At 54.9% G+C, this 21852-nt stretch overlaps 1 protein-coding gene across 1 annotated transcript in view; it reads left to right on the top strand.

Moving 5' to 3' along the window:
- LOC106605938 (testis-expressed protein 10 homolog) overlaps window positions 1-21852 on the top strand; it is a 50717-nt gene that overhangs the window by 18751 nt on the left and 10114 nt on the right. Inside the window, exons 12-13 of the mRNA XM_045719020.1 lie at window positions 20858-20946; window positions 21065-21198. Of these exons, the coding sequence (XP_045574976.1) occupies window positions 20858-20946; window positions 21065-21198 (223 nt within the window). The remainder of the gene's footprint in view (window positions 1-20857; window positions 20947-21064; window positions 21199-21852) is intronic.

The raw sequence follows: 21852 nt of genomic DNA on the forward strand, positions 1-21852 counted from the left end.
TGTGTAGAGACTAGGGGTTGGGGCAGTGTGTGTGTGTGTGTGTAGAGACTAGGGGTTGGGGCAGTGTGTGTGTGTAGAGACTAGGGGTTGGGGCAGTGTGTGTGTGTGTGTGTGTGTGTGTGTAGAGACTAGGGGTTGGGGGCAGTGTGTGTGTGTAGAGACTAGGGGTTGGGGCAGTGTGTGTGTGTGTGTGTTAGAGACTAGGGGTTGGGGCAGTGTGTGTGTGTGTGTGTAGAGACTAGGGGTTGGGGCAGTGTGTGTGTGTTAGAGACTAGGGGTTGGGGCAGTGTGTGTGTGTGTGTTAGAGACTAGGGGTTGGGGCAGTGTGTGTGTGTGTGGTTAGAGACTAGGGGTTGGGGCAGTGTGTGTGTGTGTTGTAGAGACTAGGGGTTGGGGCAGTGTGTGTGTGTGTGGTGTAGAGACTAGGGGTTGGGGCAGTGTGTGTGTGTTTGTGTAGAGACTAGGGGTTGGGGCAGTGTGTGTGTGTGTGTGTGTAGAGACTAGGGGTTGGGGCAGTGTGTGTGTGTGTGTGTAGAGACTAGGGGTTGGGGCAGTGTGTGTGTGTGTGTAGAGACTAGGGGTTGGGGCAGTGTGTGTGTGTGTGTGAGACTAGGGGTTGGGGCAGTGTGTGTGTGTTAGAGACTAGGGGTTGGGGCAGTGTGTGTGTGTGTGTTGAGAGACTAGGGGTTGGGGCAGTGTGTGTGTGTGTAGAGACTAGGGGTTGGGGCAGTGTGTGTGTGTGTAGAGACTAGGGGTTGGGGCAGTGTGTGTGTGTGTGTGTGTAGAGACTAGGGGTTGGGGCAGTGTGTGTGGTGTGTAGAGACTAGGGTTGGGGCAGTGTGTGTGTGTGTAGAGACTAGGGGTTGGGGCTGGTGTGTGTGTGTGTAGAGACTAGGGGTTGGGGCAGTGTGTGTGTGTGTGTGTGTAGAGACTAGGGGTTGGGGGCAGTGTGTGTGTGTGTGTAGAGACTAGGGGTTGGGGCAGTGTGTGTGTGTGTGTAGAGACTAGGGGTTGGGGCAGTGTGTGTGTGTGTGAGAGACTAGGGGTTGGGGCAGTGTGTGTGTGTGTGTAGAGACTAGGGGTTGGGGCAGTGTGTGTGTGTGTGTAGAGACTAGGGGTTGGGGCAGTGTGTGTGTGTAGAGACTAGGGGTTGGGGCAGTGTGTGTGTGTGTAGAGACTAGGGGTTGGGGCAGTGTGTGTGTGTGTAGAGACTAGGGGTTGGGGCAGTGTGTGTGTGTGTGTGTAGAGACTAGGGGTTGGGGCAGTGTGTGGTGTGTGTGTGTAGAGACTAGGGGTTGGGGCAGTGTGTGTGTGTGTGTGTAGAGACCAGGGGTTAGGGCAGTGTGTGTGTGTAGAGACTAGGGGTTGGGGCAGTGTGTGTGTGTAGAGACTAGGGGTTGGGGCAGTGTGTGTGTGTAGAGACTAGGGGTTGGGGCAGTGTGTGTGTGTGTGAGAGACTAGGGGTTGGGAGCAGTGTGTGTGTGTGTGTGTAGAGACTAGGGGTTGGGGCAGTGTGTGTGTGTGTGTAGAGACTAGGGGTTGGGGCAGTGTGTGTGTGTGTGTAGAGACTAGGGGTTGGGGCAGTGTGTGTGTGTGTGTGTAGAGACTAGGGGTTGGGGCAGTGTGTGTGTGTTTAGACTAGGTTGGCAGTGTGTGTGTGTGTGAGACTAGGGGTTGGGGCAGTGTGTGTGTGTGTGGACTGTGTGTGTAGAGACTAGGGGTTGGGGCAGTGTGTGTGTGTGTAGAGACTAGGGGTTGGGGCAGTGTGTGTGTGTGTGCAGAGACTAGGGGTTGGGGCAGTGTGTGTGTGTGTGTGTGTAGAGACTAGGGGTTTGGGGCAGTGTGTGTGTGTGTGTTAGAGACTAGGGGTTGGGGCAGTGTGTGTGTGTGTGTGTGTAGAGACTAGGGGTTGGGGGCAGTGTGTGTGTGTTTTTGAGACTAGGGGTTGGGGCAGTGTGTGTGTGTGTGTAGAGACTAGGGGTTGGGGCAGTGTGTGTGTGTGTGTGTAGAGACTAGGGGGTTAGGGCAGTGTGTGTGTGTTAGAGACTAGGGGTTGGGGCAGTGTGTGTGTGTGTGTAGAGACTAGGGGTTGGGGCAGTGTGTGTGTGTGTAGAGACTAGGGGTTGGGGCAGTGTGTGTGTGTGTAGAGACTAGGGGTTGGGGCAGTGTGTGTGTGTGTGTGTGTAGGTTGTGTGTGTGTGTGTGTAGAGACTAGGGGTTGGGGCAGTGTGTGTGTGTGTTGTAGAGACTAGGGGGTTGGGGCAGTGTGTGTGTGTGTTAGAGACTAGGGGTTGGGGCAGTGTGTGTGTGTGTGAGAGACTAGGGGTTGGGGCAGTGTGTGTGTGTGTGTGTAGAGACTAGGGGTTGGGGCAGTGTGTGTGTGTTAGAGACTAGGGGTTGGGGCAGTGTGTGTGTGTGTAGAGACTAGGGGTTGGGGCAGTGTGTGTGTGTGTAGAGACTAGGTTGGGGCGTGTGTGTGTGTGTAGAGACTAGGGGTTGGGGCAGTGTGTGTGTGTGTGAGAGACTAGGGGTTGGGGCAGTGTGTGTGTGTGTGTGTGTAGTTGTGTGTGTGTGTGTGTGTGTAGAGACTAGGGGTTGGGGCAGTGTGTGTGTTTGGTAGAGACTAGGGGTTGGGGCAGTGTGTGTGTGTTAGAGACTAGGGGTTGGGGCAGTGTGTGTGTGTGTGTAGAGACTAGGGGTTGGGGCAGTGTGTGTGTGTGTGTGTGAGAGACTAGGGGTTGGGGCAGTGTGTGTGTGTGTAGAGACTAGGGGTTGGGGCAGTGTGTGTGTGTGTGTGTAGAGACTAGGGGTTGGGGCAGTGTGTGTGTGTTAGAGACTAGGGGTTGGGGCAGTGTGTGTGTGTGTGTGTGTGTAGAGACTAGGGGTTGGGGCAGTGTGTGTGTGTAGAGACTAGGGGTTGGGGCAGTGTGTGTGTGTGTGTGTAGACTAGGGGTTGGGGCGTGTGTGTGTGTGTGTGTGTAGAGACTAGGGGTTGGGGCAGTGTGTGTGTGTGTGTTAGAGACTAGGGGTTGGGGCAGTGTGTGTGTGTGTGTAGAGACTAGGGGTTGGGGCAGTGTGTGTGTGTGTTAGAGACTAGGGGTTGGGGCAGTGTGTGTGTGTGTAGAGACTAGGGGTTGGGGCAGTGTGTGTGTGTGTGTGTGCAGAGACTAGGGGTTGGGCAGTGTGTGTGTGGGAGAGACTAGGGGTTGGGGCAGTGTGTGTGTGTGTGTTAGAGACTAGGGGTTGGGGCAGTGTGTGTGTGTGTGGGAGACTAGGGGTTGGGGCAGTGTGTGTGTGTGTTTAGAGACTAGGGGTTGGGGCAGTGTGTGTGTGTGTGTGCGTAGAGACTAGGGGTTGGGGCAGTGTGTGTGTGTGAGAGACTAGGGGTGTGTGTGTGTGTGTGTGTAGAGACTAGGGTTGGGGCAGTGTGTGTGTGTGAGAGACCAGGGGTTGGGGCAGTGTGTGGGTGTGAGAGACTAAGGGTTGGGGCAGTGTGTGTGTGTAGAGACTAGGGGTTGGGGCAGTGTGTGTGTGTGTGTGGTCTTTGTGTAGAGACTAGGGGTTGGGGCAGTGTGTGTGTGTGTGTGAGAGACTAGGGGTTGGGGCAGTGTGTGTGTGTGTGTAGAGACTAGGGTTGGCAGTGTGTGTGTGTGCTGTGTGTAAGACTAGGGGTTGGGGCAGTGTGTGTGTGTGAGAGACTAGGGGTTAGGGCAGTGTGTGTGTAGAGACTAGGGGTTGGGGCAGTGTGTGTGTGTGTGTGTGTGTGTGTGTTTGGGGAGTGTGTGTGTGTGTAGAGACTAGGGGTGGGGCAGTGTGTGTGTGTGGTAGAGACTAGGGGTTGGGCAGTGTGTGTGTGTAGAGAACTAGGGGTTGGGGCAGTGTGTGTGTGTGTGTAGAGACTAGGGGTTGCAGTGTGTGTGTGTTAGAGACTAGGGGTTGGGGCAGTGTGTGTGTGTGTGTGTGTGTAGAGAGTTGGGGCAGTGTGTGTGTGTGTAGAGACTAGGGGTTGGGGCTGTGTGTGTGTGTGTGTAGAGACTAGGGGTTGGGGCAGTGTGTGTGTGTGTAGAGACTAGGGGTTGGGGCAGTGTGTGTGTGTGTGTGTGTGTGTGTGTGTGTGTGTGTGTGTGTAGAGACTAGGGGTTGGGGCAGTGTGTGTGTGTGTAGAGACTAGGGGTTGGGGCAGTGTGTGTGTGTTTGTAGAGACTAGGGGTTGGGGCAGTGTGTGTGTGTGTGTAGAGACTAGGGTTGGGGCGTGTGAGTGTGTGTGTGTAGAGACTAGGGGTTGGCAGTGTGTGTGTGTGTGTGTGTGAGACTAGGGGTTGGGGCAGTGTGTGTGTGTGGTGAGAGACTAGGGGTTGGGGCGTGTGTGTGTGTAGAGACCAGGGGTTGGGGCAGTGTGTGTGTGTGTAGAGACTAGGGGTCGGGGCAGTGTGTGTGTGTGTAGAGACTAGGGGTTGGGGCAGTGTGTGTGTGTGTGTGTGGAGACTAGGGGTTGGGGCAGTGTGTGTGTGTGTGTGTGTGTTAGAGACTAGGGTTGGGCAGTGTGTGTGTGTGTTAGAGACTAGGGGTTGGGGCAGTGTGTGTGTGTGTAGAGACTAGGGTTGGGGCAGTGTGTGTGTGTGTGTGTGTGTAGAGATAGGGTTCAGTGTGTGTGTGTGTAGAGACTAGGGGTTAGTGTGTGTGTGTGTGTGAGAGACTAGGGGTTGGGGCAGTGTGTGTGTGTGTGCAGAGACTAGGGGTTGGGCAGTGTGTGTGTGTGTGTGTGGAGACTAGGGGTTGGGGCAGTGTGTGTGTTAGAGACTAGGGGTTGGGGCAGTGTGTGTGTGTGTGTGCAGAGACTAGGGGTTGGGGCAGTGTGTGTGTGTGAGAGACTAGGGGTTGGGGCAGTGTGTGTGTGTGTGTGTGGTAGAGACTAGGGTTGGGCAGTGTGTGTGTGTGTGTGGCAGAGACTAGGGGTTGGGGCTAGTGTGTGTGTGTGTAGAGACTAGGGGTTGGGGCAGTGTGTGTGTGTGTGTGTGTAGAGACTAGGGGTTGGGGCAGTGTGTGTGTGTGGTGTAGAGACTAGGGGTTGGGGCAGTGTGTGTGTGTGTAGAGACTAGGGGTTGGGGCAGTGTGTGTGTGTGGAGAGACTAGGGGTTGGGGCAGTGTGTGTGTGTGTAGAGACTAGGGGTTGGGGCAGTGTGTGTGTGGTGTAGAGACTAGGGGTTGGGGCAGTGTGTGTGTGTGCAGAGACTAGGGGTTGGGGCAGTGTGTGTGTGTGTGTAGAGACTAGGGGTTGGGGCAGTGTGTGTGTGTGAGAGACTAGGGGTTGGGGCAGTGTGTGTGTGTTAGAGACTAGGGGTTGGGGCAGTGTGTGTGTGTGTGTGTGTGGTGGTGCAGTGTGTGTGTGGTGAGAGACTAGGGTTGGGGCAGTGTGTGTGTGTGTGTAGAGACTAGGGGTTGGGGCAGTGTGTGTGTGTGTGTGGTAGAGACCAGGGGTTGGGGCTGTGTGTGTGTGCAGAGACTAGGGGTTGGGGCAGTGTGTGTGTGTGTCAGAGACTAGGGGTTGGGGCAGTGTGTGTGTGTGTGTAGAGACTAGGGGTTGGGGCAGTGTGTGTGTGTGTTAGAGACTAGGGGTTGGGGCAGTGTGTGTGTGTGTTGTAGAGACTAGGGGTTGGGGCAGTGTGTGTGTGTGTAGAGACTAGGGGTTGGGGCAGTGTGTGTGTGTGTAGAGACTAGGGGTTGGGGCAGTGTGTGTGTAGAGACTAGGGGTTGGGGCAGTGTGTGTGTGTGTTGGTGTGTGTGTGTGTAGAGACTAGGGGTTGGGGCAGTGTGTGTGTGTAGAGACTAGGGGTTGGGGCAGTGTGTGTGTGTGTGTAGAGACTAGGGGTTGGGGCAGTGTGTGTGTGTGTGTAGAGACTAGGGGTTGGGCGTGTGTGTGTGTGTAGAGACCAGGGGTTGGGGCAGTGTGTGTGTGTGTGTAGAGACTAGGGGTTGGGGCAGTTTGTGTGTGTGTGTAGAGACTAGGGGTTGGGGCAGTGTGTGTGTGATGTTGTGTGTGTGTGTGTGAGAGACTAGGGGTTGGGGCAGTGTGTGTGTGTGTCTTGTGTGTGTGTGTGTAGAGACTAGGGTTGGGGCAGTGTGTGTGTGTGTAGAGACTAGGGGTTGGGGCAGTGTGTGTGTGTGTTAGAGACTAGGGGTTGGGGCAGTGTGTGTGTGTGTAGAGACTAGGGGTTGGGGCAGTGTGTGTGTGTGTAGAGACTAGGGGTTGGGGCAGTGTGTGTGTGTGTGAGAGACTAGGGGTCGGGGCAGTGTGTGTGTGTGTGTGTGTGTAGAGACTAGGGGTTGGGGCATGTGTGTGTGTGTAGAGACTAGGGGTTGGGGCAGTGTGTGTGTGTGGCAGAGACTAGGGGTTGGGGCAGTGTGTGTGTGTGTGTAGAGACTAGGGTTAGGGCAGTGTGTGTGTGTGTAGAGACTAGGGGTTGGGGCAGTGTGTGTGTGTAGAGACTAGGGGTTGGGAGCAGTGTGTGTGTGTTGTGAGAGACTAGGGGTTGGGGCAGTGTGTGTGTGTGTGTAGAGACTAGGGGTTGGGGCAGTGTGTGTGTGTAGAGACTAGGGGTTGGGGCAGTGTGTGTGTGTGTGTGTAGAGACTAGGGGTTGGGGCAGTGTGTGTGTGTAGAGACTAGGGGTTGCGGGCAGTGTGTGTGTGTGTAGAGACTAGGGTTAGGGCAGTGTGTGTGTGTGTGTGTAGAGACTAGGGGTTGGGGCAGTGTGTGTGTGTGTGAGAGACTAGGGTTGGGGCAGTGTGTGTGTGTGTGTAGAGACTAGGGGTTGGGGCAGTGTGTGTGTGTGTAGAGACTAGGGGTTGGGGCAGTGTGTGTGTGTGTGTGTAGAGACTAGGGGTTGGGGCAGTGTGTGTGTGTGTAGAGACTAGGGGTTGGGGCAGTGTGTGTGTGTGTGTAGAGACTAGGGTTGGGGCAGTGTGTGTGTTAGAGACTAGGGGTCAGGAGCAGTGTGTGTGTGTGTGTGTGTTGTAGAGACTAGGTTGGGCAGTGTGTGTGTTGGGTTCGTGTGTGTGTGTGGTGTGGACTGGGGTTGGGCAGTGTGTGTGTGTGTGTAGAGACTAGGGGTTGGGGCAGTGTGTGTGTGTGTGTAGAGACTAGGGGTTGGGGCAGTGTGTGTGTGTTAGAGACTAGGGGTTGGGGCAGTGTGTGTGTCAGAGACTAGGGGTTGGGGCAGTGTGTGTGTGTGGACTAGGGTTGGTGTGTGTGTGTGTAGAGACTAGGGGTTGGGAGCAGTGTGTGTGTGTGTGTGAGAGACTAGGGGTTGGGGCAGTGTGTGTGTGTGCAGAGACTAGGGGTTGGGGCAGTGTGTGTGTGTGTGTAGAGACTAGGGTTGGGGCAGTGTGTGTGTGTGTAGAGACTAGGGGTTGGGGCAGTGTGTGTGTGTGTGCAAGACTAATTCAGTGTGTGTGTGTGTGGTGTGTGTGTGTGTGTGTGTGTGTAGAGACTAGGGGTTGGGGCAGTGTGTGTGTGTGTGTGTAGAGACTAGGGTTGGGGCAGTGTGTGTGTGTGTAGAGACTAGGGGTTAGGGCAGGTGTGTGTGTGTGTAGAGACTAGGGGTTGGGGCAGTTGTGTGTGTGTAGAGACTAGGGGTTGGGGCAGTGTGTGTGTAGAGACTAGGGGTTGGGGCAGTGTGTGTGTGTGTGTGTGTGAGACTAGGGGTTGGGGCAGTGTGTGTGTGTGTGTGTGTAGAGACTAGGGTGGCAGTGTGTGTGTGTAGAGACTAGGGGTTGGGGCAGTGTGTGTGTTAGAGACTAGGGTTGGGGCATGTGTGTGTGTAGAGACTAGGGGTTAGGGCAGTGTGTGTGTGTGTGTTAGAGACTAGGGGTTGGGGCAGTGTGTGTGTGTGTGAGAGACTAGGGGTTAGGGCAGTGTGTGTGTGTAGAGACTAGGGGTTGGGAGCGTGTGTGTGTGTGTGTGTGTGTAGAGACTAGGGGTTGGGGCAGTGTGTGTGTGTGTGTAGAGACTAGGGGTTGGGGCAGTGTGTGTGTGTGTGTGTAGAGACTAGGGGTTGGGGGCAGTGTGTGTGTGTGTAGAGACTAGGGGTTGGGGCAGTGTGTGTGTGTGTGTGAGACTAGGGGTTGGGGCAGTGTGTGTGTGTGTGTAACTGGTTGGTTGTGTGTGTGTGTGTAGAGACTAGGGTGTGTTGTGTAGAGACTAGGGGTTGGGGCAGTGTGTGTGTGTGTAGAGACTAGGGGTTGGGGCAGTGTGTGTGTGTGTGTAGAGACTAGGGGTTGGGGCAGTGTGTGTGTTGTTTGAGACTAGGGGTTGGGCAGTGTGTGTGTGTGTGTAGAGACTAGGGGTTGGGGGCAGTGTGTGTGTGTGTGTGGTAGAGACTAGGGGTTGGGGCAGTGTGTGTGTGTGTTTGAGAGACTAGGGGTTGGGGCAGTGTGTGTGTGTAGAGACTAGGGTTGGGCAGTGTGTGTGTTAGAGACTAGGGGTTGGGGCAGTGTGTGTGTGTAGAGACTAAGGGTTAGGGGCAGTGTGTGTGTGGCAGACTGGTGTGTGTGTGTGTGTAGAGACTAGGGGTTAGGGGCAGTGTGTGTGTGTGTAGAGACTAGGGTTGGGGCAGTGTGTGTGTGTGTGTAGAGACTAGGGGTTGGGGCGTGTGTGGGTGTGTGTGTGTAGAGACTAGGGGTTGGGGCAGTGTGTGTGTGTGTGTGTAGAGACTAGGGGCTGGGGCAGTGTGTGTGTGTGTGTGTGTAGAGACTAGGGGTTGGGGCAGTGTGTGTGTGTGTGTAGAGACTAGGGGTTGGGGCAGTGTGTGTGTGTGTGTTGCAGAGACTAGGGGTTAGGGCAGTGTGTGTGTGTGTGTAGAGACTAAAGGGTTAGGGGCAGTGTGTGTGTGTGTAGAGACTAAGGGTTAGGGGTGTGTGTGTAGAGACTAGGGGTTGGGGCAGTGTGTGTGTGTGTGTAGAGACTAGGGGTTGGGGCAGTGTGTGTGTGTGTGTAGAGACTAGGGGTTGGGGCAGTGTGTGTGTGTGTGGTGTGCCTGTGTGTGTGTGTGTGTGTAGAGACTAGGGGTTGGGGCAGTGTGTGTGTGTGTGTGTTAGAGACTAGGGGTTGGGGCAGTGTGTGTGTGTAGAGACTAGGGGTTAGGGCAGTGTGTGTGTGTGTTGTAGAGACTAGGGGTTGGGGCAGTGTGTGTGTGTGTGTGTGTAGAGACTAGGGGTTGGGGCAGTGTGTGTGTGTTAGAGACTAGGGGTTGGGGCAGTGTGTGTGTAGAGACTAGGGGTTGGGGCAGTGTGTGTGTGTGAGAGACCAGGGTGTTGAGGCGGTGTGTGTGTGAGACTAGGGGTGGGGCAGTGTGTGTGTGTGTGGAGACTAGGGTTGGGGCAGTGTGTGTGTGTGTGAGACTAGGGGTTGGGGCAGTGTGTGTGTGTTTGAGACTAGGGGTTGGGGCAGTGTGTGTGTGTGTGGAGACTAGGGGTTGGGGGCAGTGTGTGTGTGTAGAGACTAGGGGTTGGGGCAGTGTGTGTGTGTAGAGACTAGGGTTGGGAGCAGTGTGTGTGTGTGTAGAGACTAGGGGTTGGGGCAGTGTGTGTGTGTGTGTAGAGACTAGGGTTGGGGCAGGTGTTGTGTGTGTGTAGAGACTAGGGGTTGGGGCAGTGTGTGTGTGTGTGTGTGGAGACTAGGGGTTGGGGCAGTGTGTGTGTGTGTTAGAGAGCTAGGGTTAGGGGCAGTGTGTGTGTGTGTGTGTGTTGAGACTAGGGTTGGGGCAGTGTGTGTGTGTAGAGACTAGGGGTTAGGGCAGTGTGTGTGTGTGTAGAGACTAGGGGTTGGGCAGTGTGTGTGTGTGTGTTAGAGACTAGGGGTTGGGGCAGTGTGTGTGTGTAGAGACTAGGGGTTGGGGCAGTGTGTGTGTGTGTGTGTAGAGACTAGGGGTTGGGGCAGTGTGTGTGTGTGTGTGTAGAGACTAGGGTTGGGGCAGTGTGTGTGTGTGTACGAGACTAGGGGTTCAGTGTGTGTGTGTGAGAGACTAGGGTTAGGGCAGTGTGTGTGTGTGTGTGGTTAGAGACTAGGGGTTGGGGCAGTGTGTGTGTGTGTAGAGACTAGGGGTTGGGGCAGTGTGTGTGTTGTAGAGACTAGGGGTTGGGGCAGTGTGTGTGTGTGTGTGTTAGAGACTAGGGGTTGGGGGCAGTGTGTGTGTGTGTGTGTGCAGAGACTAGGGGTTGGGGCAGTGTGTGTGTGTGGAGACTAGGGGTTGGGGCAGTGTGTGTGTGTGAGAGACTAGGGTTGGGGCAGTGTGTGTGTGTGTGGTGCAGAGACTAGGGGTTGGGGCAGTGTGTGTGTGTGTGTAGAGACTAGGGGTTAGGAGCAGTGTGTGTGTGTAGAGACTAGGGGTTGGGGCAGTGTGTGTGTGTGAGACTAGGGTGTGTGTGTGTGTGTGTGTAGAGACTAGGGGTTGGGGCAGTGTGTGTGTTAGAGAACTAGGGGTTGGGGCAGTGTGTGTGTGTGTGAGACTAGGGGTTAGGGGCAGTGTGTGTGTGTGTGTAGAGACCTAGGGGTTGGGGCAGTGTGTGTGTGTGTGTGTAGAGACTAGGGGTTAGGGCAGTGTGTGTGTGGACTAGGGTTTGGCGTGTGTGTGTAGAGACTAGGGGTTGGGGCAGTGTGTGTGTGTGTGTGTGTTAGAGACTAGGGGTTGGGGGCAGTGTGTGTGTGTGTAGAGACTAGGGGTTGGGGCAGTGTGTGTGTGTGTGTGTGAGACTAGGGGTTGGGGCAGTGTGTGTGTGTGTGTGTGTGTAGAGACTAGGGGTTGGGGCAGTGTGTGTGTGTGTGTGTAGAGACTAGGGGTTGGGGCAGTGTGTGTGTGTGTGTGCAGAGACTAAGGGGTTAGGGCAGTGTGTGTGTGTGAGACTAAAGGGGTTGGGGCAGTGTGTGTGTGTGTAGAGACTAGGGGTTGGGGCAGTGTGTGTGTGTGTGTGTAGAGACTAGGGTTGGGGCAGTGTGTGTGTGTGAGAGACTAGGGGTTGGGGCAGTGTGTGTGTGTGAGAGACTAGGGGTGTGAGCAGGGGTGTGTGTGTGTAGAGACTAGGGGTTGGGGCAGTGTGTGTGTGTGTGTAGAGACTAGGGTTGGGGCAGTGTGTGTGTGTGTGTGTTAGAGACTAGGGGTTAAAGGGGCAGTGTGTGTGTGTGTGTGTAGAGACTAGGGGTTAGGGCAGTGTGTGTGTGTAGAGACTAGGGGTTGGGGCAGTGTGTGTGTGTGTTAGAGACTAGGGGTTAGGGCAGTGTGTGTGTGTGTAGAGACTAGGGGTTGGGGCAGTGTGTGTGTGTGTGTAGAGACTAGGGGTTGGGGGCAGTGTGTGTGTAGAGACCAGGGGTTGGGCAGTGTGTGTGTGTGTGTAGAGACTAGGGGTTGGGGCAGTGTGTGTGTGTGTGTAGAGACTAGGGGTTGGGGCAGTGTGTGTGTGTGTGTAAAGACTAGGGGTTGGGCAGTGTGTGTGTGTGTGGAGACTAGGTGGTGTGTGTGTGTGTGTGTGTGTGTGTAGAGACTAGGGTTAGGGGCAGTGTGTGTGTTGTTAGAGACTAGGGGTTGGGGCGTGTGTGTGTGTGTGTGTAGAGACTAGGGGTTGGGGCAGTGTGTGTGTGTGTGTGTAGAGACTAGGGGTTGGGGCAGTGTGTGTGTGTAGAGACTAGGGGTTGGGGCAGTGTGTGTGTGTGTGTAGAGACTAGGGGTTGGGGCAGTGTGTGTGTGTGTAGAGACTAGGGGTTGGGGCAGTGTGTGTGTGTGTGTTAGAGACTAGGGGTTGGGGCAGTGTGTGTGTGTGTGAGGGTGTGTAGAGACTAGGGGTTGGGGCAGTGTGTGTGTGTTAGAGACTAGGGGTTGGGGCAGTGTGTGTGTGTGTGTTAGAGACTAGGGGTTGGGGCAGTGTGTGTGTGTGTGAGAGACTAGGGGTTGGGGCAGTGTGTGTGTGTGTGTAGAGACTAGGGGTTGGGGCAGTGTGTGTGTGTGTAGACTAGGGTTGGGAGCGTGTGTGTGTGTGTAGAGACTAGGGGTTGGGGCAGTGTGTGTGTGTGTGTAGAGACTAGGGGGCGCAGTGTGTGTGTGTGTGTGGTGTGTGTGTAGAGACTAGGGGTTGGGGCAGTGTGTGTGTGTGTAGAGACTAGGGGTTGGGGCAGTGTGTGTGTGTAGAGACTAGGGGTTGGGGCAGTGTGTGTGTGTGTGTAGAGACTAGGGGTTGGGGCAGTGTGTGTGTGTGTAGAGACTAGGGGTTGGGGCAGTGTGTGTGTGTGTGTGTAGAGACTAGGGGTTGGGGCAGTGTGTGTGTGTGTGTGTGTGTGGTAGAGACTAGGGGTTGGGGCAGTGTGTGTGTGAAGACTAGGGAGTTGGTGTGTGTGTGTGTAGAGACTAGGGGTTGGGGCAGTGTGTGTGTGTGTGTAGAGACTAGGGGTTGGGGCAGTGTGTGTGTGTGTATGAGACTAGGGGTTGGGGCAGTGTGTGTGTGTTGTTAGAGACTAGGGGTTGGGGCAGTGTGTGTGTGTGTGTAGAGACTAGGGGTTGGGGCAGTTGTGTGTGTGTGTAGAGACTAGGGGTTAGGGGCAGTGTGTGTGTGTGTAGAGACTAGGGGTTGGGGCAGTGTGTGTGTGTGTGTAGAGACTAGGGGTTGGGGCAGTGTGTGTGTGTGTAGAGACTAGGGGTTGGGGCAGTGTGTGTGTGTGTGTAGAGACTAGGGGTTGGGGCAGTGTGTGTGTGTGTGTGTGTAGGCTAGGGGTTGGGGCAGTGTGTGTGTGTGTGTTAGAGACTAAGGGTTGGGGCAGTGTGTGTGTGTAGAGACTAGGGGTTGGGCAGTGTGTGTGTGTGAGAGACTAGGGGTTGGGAGCAGTGTGTGTGTAGTGGGGTTGGGCAGTGTGTGTGTGTGTAGAGACTAGGGGTTGGGGCAGTGTGTGTGTGTGTAGAGACCAAAGGGGTTGGGGCAGTGTGTGTGTGTTTAGAGACTAGGGGTTGGGGCAGTGTGTGTGTGTGTAGAGACCAGGGGTTGGGGCAGTGTGTGTGTGTGTAGAGACTAGGGGTTGGGGCAGTGTGTATGTGTGTAGAGACTAGGGGTTGGGGCAGTGGTGTGTGTGTGTGTGTGTAGAGACTAGGGTTGGGGCAGTGTGTGTGTGTGTGTTAGAGACTAGGGGTTGGGGGCAGTGTGTGTGTGTGCAGAGACTAGGGGTTGGGGCAGTGTGTGTGTGTGTAGAGACTAGGGGTTGGGGCAGTGTGTGTGTGTGTGAGAGACTAGGGGTTAGGGCGTGTGTGTGTGTGAGAGACTAGGGGTTGGGGCAGTGTGTGTGTGTGTGCAGAGACTAAGGGGTTGGGGCAGTGTGTGTGTGTGTGTAGAGACTAGGGGTTGGGGCAGTGTGTGTGTGTGTGTGTGAGACTAGGGTTGGGGCAGTGTGTGTGTGTGTGAGAGACTAGGGGTTGGGGCAGTGTGTGTGTGTGTGTGTGAGAGACTAGGGTTGGGGCAGTGTGTGTGTAGAGACTAAAGGGTTGGCAGTGTGTGTAGAGACTAGGGGTTGGGGCAGTGTGTGTGTGTGCAGAACTAGGGGTTAGGGCAGTGTGTGTGTGTGTGTTTAGAGACTAGGGGTTGGGGCAGTGTGTGTGTGTAGAGACTAGGGGTTGGGGCAGTGTGTGTGTGTGTGTAGAGACTAGGGGTTGGGGCAGTGTGTGTGTGTAGAGAGACCAAGGGGTTAGGGCAGTGTGTGTGTGTCAGAGACTAGGGGTTGGGGCAGTGTGTGTGTGTGTGTGAGAGACTAGGGGTTGGGGCAGTGTGTGTGTGTGTGTAGAGACCAGGGTTAGGGCAGTGTGTGTGTGTGTAGAGACTAGGGGTTAGGAGCAGTGTGTGTGTGTAGAGACTAGGGGTTGGGGCAGTGTGTGTGTAGAGACTAAAGGGGTTGGGGCAGTGTGTGTGTGTTGTTAGAGACTAGGGGTTGGGGCAGTGTGTGTGTGTAGAGACTAGGGGTTGGGCGCAGTGTGTGTGTGTGTAGAGACTAGGGTGGTGTGTGTGTGTGTGTGTGTAGAGACTAGGGAGTTGGGGGCAGTGTGTGTGTGTGAGACTAGGGGTTGGGGCAGTGTGTGTGTGGTAGAGACTAGGGGTTGGGAGCAGTGTGTGTGTGTGTGTAGAGACTAGGGGTTGGGGGCAGTGTGTGTGTGTAGAGACTAGGGGTTGGGCAGTGTGTGTGTGTGTAGAGACTAGGGGTTGGGAGCAGTGTGTGTGTGTGTTAGAGACTAGGGGTTGGGGCAGTGTGTGTGTGTAGAGACTAGGGGTTGGGGCAGTGTGTGTGTGTGTAGAGACTAGGGGTTAGGAGCAGTGTGTGTGTGTGTGTAGAGACTAGGGGTTAGGGGCGTGTGTGTGTGTGTAGAGACTAGGGGTGGGGGCAGTGTGTGTGTGTGTAGAGACTAGGGGTTGGGGCAGTGTGTGTGTGTGTGTGCAGAGACTAGGGGTTAGGGGCAGTGTGTGTGTGTAGAGACTAGGGGTTGGGGCAGTGTGTGTGTAGAGACTAGGGTTGGGGCAGTGTGTGTGTGTGTGCGAGCTAGGGTTGGGCGTGTGTGTGTGTGTGTAGAGACTAGGGGTTGGGGCAGTGTGTGTGTGTGGAGACTAGGGTTGGGACAGTGTGTGTGTGTGTAGAGACCAGGGGTTAGCAGTGTGTGTGTGTGTGTGTAGAGACTAGGGGTTAGGGCAGTGTGTGTGTGTGTGTGAGACTAAGGGGTTGGGGCAGTGTGTGTGTGTTAGAGACTAGGGTTGGGGCAGTGTGTGTGTGTGTTAGAGACTAGGGGTTGGGGCAGTGTGTGTGTGTGTGTGGAGACTAAGGGGTTGGGGCAGTGTGTGTGTGTAGAGACTAGGGGTTAGGGGCAGTGTGTGTGTGTGTGTGGGGAGACTAGGGGTTGGGAGCAGTGTGTGTGTGTGTGCAGAGACTAGGGGTTAGGGCAGTGTGTGTGTGTGTGTGTAGAGACTAGGGGTTGGCAGTGTGTGTGTGTGTAGAGACTAGGGGTTGGGAGCAGTGTGTGTGTGTGTTAGAGACTAGGGGTTGGGGCAGTGTGTGTGTGGTGTGTAGAGACTAGGGTTGGGGCAGTGTGTGTGTGTGGGAGCAGGTGTGTGTGTGTGTGTGTAGAGACTAGGGGTTGGGGCAGTGTGTGTGTGTTGTAGAGACTAGGGGTTGGGGCAGTGTGTGTGTGTGTGTAGAGACTAGGGTTTGGGCAGTGTGTGTGTGTGCAGAGACTAGGGGTTAGGGAGTGTGTGTGTGTGTGTAGAGACTAGGGGTTGGGGCAGTGTGTGTGTGTGTGTGTGTGGGTAGAGACTAGGGGTTGGGGCAGTGTGTGTGTGTGTGTGTAGAGACTAGGGTTGGGGGCAGTGTGTGTGTAGAGACTAGGGGTTGGGGCAGTGTGTGTGTGTGTGCAGAGACTAGGGGTTGGGGCAGTGTGTGTGTGTGTAGAGACTAGGGGTTAGGGCAGTGTGTGTGTGTGTAGAGACTGTTAGGGCAGTGTGTGTGTGTGTGTGTGTAGAGACTAGGGGTTAGGGCAGTGTGTGTGTGTGTGTAGAGACTAGGGGTTGGGGCAGTGTGTGTGTGTAGAGACTAGGGGGTTGGGGCAGTGTGTGTGTGTGTGTGTAGAGACTAGGGGTTGGGCAGTGTGTGTGTGTGTAGAGACTAGGGGTTGGGGGCAGTGTGTGTGTGTGTGGGTGTGTGTGTGTGTGTAGAGACTAGGGGTTGGGGGCAGTGTGTGTGTGTGCAGAGACTAGGGGTTGGGGCAGTGTGTGTGTGTAGAGACTAGGGGTTGGGGGCAGTGTGTGTGTGTGTGTAGAGACTAGGGGTTGGGGCAGTGTGTGTGTGTAGAGACTAAGGGGTTGGGGCAGTGTGTGTGTGGGGAGACTAGGGGTTGGGGCAGTGTGTGTGTGTGTAGAGACTAGGGGTTGGGGCAGTGTGTGTGTGTGTGTAGAGACTAGGGGTTGGGGCAGTGTGTGTGTGTGTGTAGAGACTAGGGGTTGAGTGTGTGTGTGTGTGTGTGTAGAGACTAGGGGTTGGGGCAGTGTGTGTGTGTGGAGAGACTAGGGGTTGGGGCAGTGTGTGTGTGTGTTAGAGACTAGGGGTTGGGGCAGTGTGTGTGTGTGTGTGTGTAGAGACTAGGGGTTGGGAGCAGTGTGGTGTGTGTGTAGAGACTAGGGTTGGGGGCAGTGTGTGTGCGGAGACTAGGGGTTGGGGCAGTGTGTGTGTGTGTGAGAGACTAGGGGTTGGGGCAGTGTGTGTGTGTGTGTAGAGACTAGGGGTTGGGGCAGTGTGTGTGTGTAGAGACTAAGGGGTTAGGGGCGTGTGTGTGTGTGTGTAGAGACTAGGGGTTGGGGCAGTGTGTGTGTGTGTAGAGACTAGGGGTTGGGGCAGTGTGTGTGTGTGTAGAGACTAGGGGTTGGGGCAGTGTGTGTGTGTGTGTAGAGACTAGGGGTTGGGGCAGTGTGTGTGTGTGTGTAGAGACTAGGGGTTGGGGCAGTGTGTGTGTGTGCTGTAGAGACTAGGGGTTGGGGCAGTGTGTGTGTGTGTGAGCTAGGGTTGGGGCGTGTGTGTGTGTGTGTGTAGAGACTAGGGGTTGGGGCAGTGTGTGTGTGTGTAGAGACTAGGGGTTGGGGGCAGTGTGTGTGTGTGTTGAGAGACTAGGGGTTGGGGCAGTGTGTGTGTGTGTAGAGACTAGGGGTTGGGGCAGTGTGTGTGTGTGTGTGTAGAGACTAGGGGTTGGGGCAGTGTGTGTGTGTGTGGTAGAGACTAGGGGTTGGGGCAGTGTGTGTGTGTGTGAGAGACTAGGGGTTGGGGCAGTGTGTGTGTGTGTAGAGACTAGGGGTGGGGCAGTGTGTGTGTAGAGACTAGGGGTTAGGGCAGTGTGTGTGTGTGTGAGAGACTAGGGGTTGGGCAGTGTGTGTGTGTGTGAGACTAGGGGTTGGGGCAGTGTGTGTGTGTGTGTAGAGACTAGGGGTTAGCAGTGTGTGTGTGTGTAGAGACTAGGGGTTGGGGCAGTGTGTGTGTGTGTGTGTAGAGACTAGGGGTTGGGGCAGTGTGTGTGTGTGTGGTAGAGACTAGGGGTTGGGGCAGTGTGTGTGTGTGTGTGTGTGTAGAGACTAGGGGTTGGGGCAGTGTGTGTGTGTGTGTGTAGAGACTAGGGGTTGGGGCATGTGTGTGTGTGTGTGTGTAGAGACTAGGGGTTGGGGCAGTGTGTGTGTGTGTGTGTAGAGACTAGGGGTTGGGGCAGTGTGTGTGTGTGTGTAGAGACTAGGGGTTGGGGCAGTGTGTGTGTGTGTGTGTAGAGACTAGGGGTTGGGGCAGTGTGTGTGTGTGTGTGTAGAGACTAGGGGTTGGGCAGTGTGTGTGTGTGTGTGTAGAGACTAGGGTTGGGGCAGTGTGTGTGTGTGTAGAGACTAGGGGTTGGGGCAGTGTGTGTGTGTGTGTGTAGAGACTAGGGGTTGGGGCAGTGTGTGTGTGTGTGTTAGAGACTAGGGGTTGGGGCAGTGTGTGTGTGTGTAGAGACTAGGGGTTGGGGCAGTGTGTGTGTGTGTGTGTGTAGAGACTAGGGGTTGGGGCAGTGTGTGTGTGTGTAGAGACTAGGGGTTAGGGCAGTGTGTGTGTGTGTGTGTGTAGAGACTAGGGGTTGGGGGCAGTGTGTGTGTGTGTGTGTGTAGAGACTAGGGGTTGGGGCAGTGTGTGTGTGTGTGTAGAGACTAGGGTTTGGGGCAGTGTGTGTGTGTGTAGAGACTAGGGGTTGGGGCAGTGTGTGTGTGTGTGTGTAGAGACTAGGGGTTGGGGCAGTGTGTGTGTGTGTGTTGTAGAGACTAGGGGTTGGGGGCAGTGTGTGTGTGTGTAGAGACTAGGGGTTGGGGCAGTGTGTGTGTGTGTAGAGACTAGGGGTTGGGGCAGTGTGTGTGTGTGTGTGTTAGAGACTAGGGGTTGGGGCAGTGTGTGTGTGTGTGTGTGAGAGACTAGGGGTTGGGGCAGTGTGTGTGTGTGTGTGTAGAGACTAGGGGTTGGGGCAGTGTGTGTGTGTGTGTTAGAGACTAGGGGTTGGGGCAGTGTGTGTGTGTGTGTGTAGAGACTAGGGGTTGGGGGCAGTGTGTGTGTGTGTGTTAGAGACTGGGGTAAGTGTGTGTGTGTGTAGAGACTAGGGGGTTGGGGCAGTGTGTGTGTGTGTGTAGAGACTAGGGGTTGGGGCAGTGTGTGTGTGTGTAGAGACTAGGGGTTGGGGCAGTGTGTGTGTGTGTGTAGAGACTAGGGGTTGGGGCAGTGTGTGTGTGTGTGTAGAGACTAGGGGTTGGGGCAGTGTGTGTGTGTGTGTGTAGAGACTAGGGGTTGGGGCAGTGTGTGTGTGTGTGTGAGAGACTAGGGGTTGGGGCAGTGTGTGTGTGTGTTAGAGACTAGGTTGGCGAGTGTGTGTGTGTAGAGACTAGGGGTTGGGGCAGTGTGTGTGTGTGTGTAGAGACTAGGGGTTGGGGCAGTGTGTGTGTGTGTGTGAGAGACTAGGGGTTGGGGCAGTGTGTGTGTGTGTGTTAGAGACTAGGGGTTGGGGCAGTGTGTGTGTGTGTTAGAGACTAGGGGTTGGGGCAGTGTGTGTGTGTGTGTGTGTAGAGACTAGGGGTTGGGGCAGTGTGTGTGTGTGTGTGTGTGTTAGAGACTAGGGGTTGGGGCAGTGTGTGTGTGTGTAGAGACTAGGGGTTGGGAGCAGTGTGTGTGTGTGTGTAGAGACTAGGGGTTGGGGCAGTGTGTGTGTGTAGAGACTAGGGGTTAGGGCAGTGTGTGTGTGTGTAGAGACTAGGGGTTGGGGCAGTGTGTGTGTGTGTGTGTAGAGACTAGGGGTTGGGGCAGTGTGTGTGTGTGTGTAGAGACTAGGGGTTGGGGCAGTGTGTGTGTGTGTGAACTAGGGTGTGTGTGTGTGTGTGTAGAGACTAGGGGTTGGGGCAGTGTGTGTGTGTGTTGTAGAGACTAGGGGTTGGGGCAGTGTGTGTGTGTAGAGACTAGGGGTTGGGGCAGTGTGTGTGTAGAGACTAGGGTTGGGGCTGTGTGTGTGTGTGTGTAGAGACTAGGGGTTGGGGCAGTGTGTGTGTGTGTGTAGAGACTAGGGGTTGGGGCAGTGTGTGTGTGTGTGTAGAGACTAGGGTTGGGGCAGTGTGTGTGTGTAGAGACTAGGGGTTGGGGCAGTGTGTGTGTGTGTGTGTGTTAGAGACTAGGGGGTTGGGGCAGTGTGTGTGTGTGTGTAGAGACTAGGGGTTGGGGCAGTGTGTGTGTGTGTGTAGAGACTAGGGGAGGGTGTGTGTGTGTGTGTGTGTGTAGAGACTAGGGGTTGGGGCAGTGTGTGTGTGTGTGTGTGTAGAGACTAGGGGTTGGGGCAGTGTGTGTGTGTGTGTAGAGACTAGGGGTTGGGGCAGTGTGTGTGTAGAGACTAGGGGTTGGGGCAGTGTGTGTGTGTGTAGAGACTAGGGGTTGGGGCAGTGTGTGTGTGTGTGTGTGTGTGTTTGAGAGACTAGGGGTTGGGGCAGTGTGTGTGTGTGTGTGTGTGTGTGTAGAGACTAGGGGTTGGGGCAGTGTGTGTGTGTGTGTGTAGAGACTAGGGGTTGGGGCAGTGTGTGTTGTGTGTGTGTGTGTGTAGAGACTAGGGGTTGGGGCAGTGTGTGTGTGTGTGTGTGTGTAGAGACTAGGGTTGGGGCAGTGTGTGTGTGTGTGTGTGTAGAGACTAGGGGTTGGGGCAGTGTGTGTGTGTGTGTGTGTAGAGACTAGGGGTTGGGGCAGTGTGTGTGTGTGTAGAGACTAGGGGTTGGGGCAGTGTGTGTGTGTGTAGAGACTAGGGGTTGGGGCAGTGTGTGTGTGTAGAGACTAGGGGTTGGGGCAGTGTGTGTGTGTGTGTGTGTGTGTGTGTGTAGAGACTAGGGGTTGGGGCAGTGTGTGTGTGTGTGGAGAGAGACACTAGGGGTTGGGGCAGTGGAATGTGGCAGAGACGTCATGGAAGGATTGGGATATTTTTATTTTTGTTAAGTCACGTGTCTCTGTTACAGAACACACCATGTATTTATCTCTGACCCCCCCTTCCTCCTCACCCCCACCCTGCGCATAGTCTGTCTCTCTCTGTGTCTCTCTCTCTGTGTCTCTCTCTCTGTGTCTCTCTCTCTGTGTCTCTCTCTCTGTGTCTCTCTCTCTGTGTCTCTCTCTCTGTGTCTCTCTCTCTGTGTCTCGCTCTCTCTGTGTCTCGCTCTCTCTCTGTGTCTCGCTCTCTCTCTGTGTCTCGCTCTCTCTCTGTGTCTCTCTCTCTCTCTGTGTGTCTCTCTCTCTCTCTGTGTCTCTCTCTCTCTCTGTGTCTCTCTCTCTCTCTGTCTCTCTCTCTGTGTCTCGCTCTCTCTGTGTCTTGCTCTCTCTCTGTGTGTTGCTCTCTCTCTCTGTGTCTCTCTCTCTCTCTGTGTGTCTCTCTCTCTCTCTGTGTCTCTCTCTCTCTCTGTGTCTCTCTCTCTCTCTCTCTCTGTGTCTCTCTGTCTCTCTCTCTCTCTGTCTCTCTGTCTCTCTCTCGCTCTGTCTCTCTGTCTCTCTCTCTGTCTCTCTCTCTGTCTCTCTGTCTCTGTCTCTATCTCTCTGTCTCTATCTCTCTGTCTCTCTGTCTGTCTCTCTGTCTGTCTGTCTGCTCGGGGGAAACTCAGTTCTGTGTGATGTGGACAGTTCCAGGTAAGCCTACAGAAATAGACATAGGTGTGATCATATGGTCAGACAACAAACTGGAACAATCCTCCATCCTGTAAGAGGACTTTTGTTATGCTCAATCACTCCACCAACTCTCCAGACCCTCCTCTTTCTCACTCCATAGTAACCTGTGTGTGTTTCAGGTCCTCTTTGAGTGGCTGGTCAGTAGGGTCTCAGGACGCGACGCTGCGTGATGTTGACTACATCAGCTTCCTGTTCTCCACCCTGACAGGTCAGGCTCCGCCCTCACATTTCCTGTCTCACTGATATCTGGTCAACAGATGTGATGAACCTTCAGGTTCATGAAGAAGTACACTCCAAGAAAACTGACCAATCTTTCTCTCTTTCAGGGTTTTCATCTGATGAGCTGTCCACCCTGCAGGAGGCTGGGGATGACAGCGTGCTCCCTCCCTCCCCCCTCTCCCCCCTCAGCCTCTACCCCACCCCCCTGGAGCAGTTCACACACCACTGGGACGTGGTGGAGGTCAGGACACACCTCCCTCACAACACCTAGCAGGGCTTTAGAAGTGACTGTTGTGACAGGAACAGGAAGAGAGTGTAAAATGTGAAAAGAGAAGGACAGTGACCGAGATGGAGACTGAGCACTTCTGCCAGTGTAGTGTACCTGTGAGAGGTGTTCTGGAGACTGTCTGTTATTTAGTTCCCCTGGTGTCTCACACAGGGCTCAGAGGGGGGAAGATTTATCTGACCGCGCTGGCCGAGAGGGGAACCTTTATCGCGTTGCGCAGGCTGTGTCTGCGTGGTTATCGGGCACTGTGGAAATGCAGAAATATTAATGAGAGCCTGTGGCATGATGGGAGTGTGACATTTGTGCTCGGAAATGAGCGTTAAAGGAAACGTGCCCCGAAGCAAGAGGTGTGTGTGGAGGGGGGGGCTATAATCACTAATTCAGCTCTTCAATTAGAGCCTGGGATCCTGCTCATCTCATCTCCATGTCTGAGTCAATCAGACTGAGGGTTGGGGGGGCAGGGGGGACAGGATTAGGGAACGGACCATGTCTGCTCTGATTCCACTAATGAGACAGGATTGTTTTTAATGGAGGAGAGAATGCCAACAGGTGCACAGGTCTGGGGGCTGGCACACACACACATTCTAACACATTGAACACACCTCATTT

Source organism: Salmo salar, chromosome ssa05 (assembly GCF_905237065.1).
Source record: "Salmo salar chromosome ssa05, Ssal_v3.1, whole genome shotgun sequence".
NCBI lineage: Eukaryota > Metazoa > Chordata > Actinopteri > Salmoniformes > Salmonidae > Salmo > Salmo salar.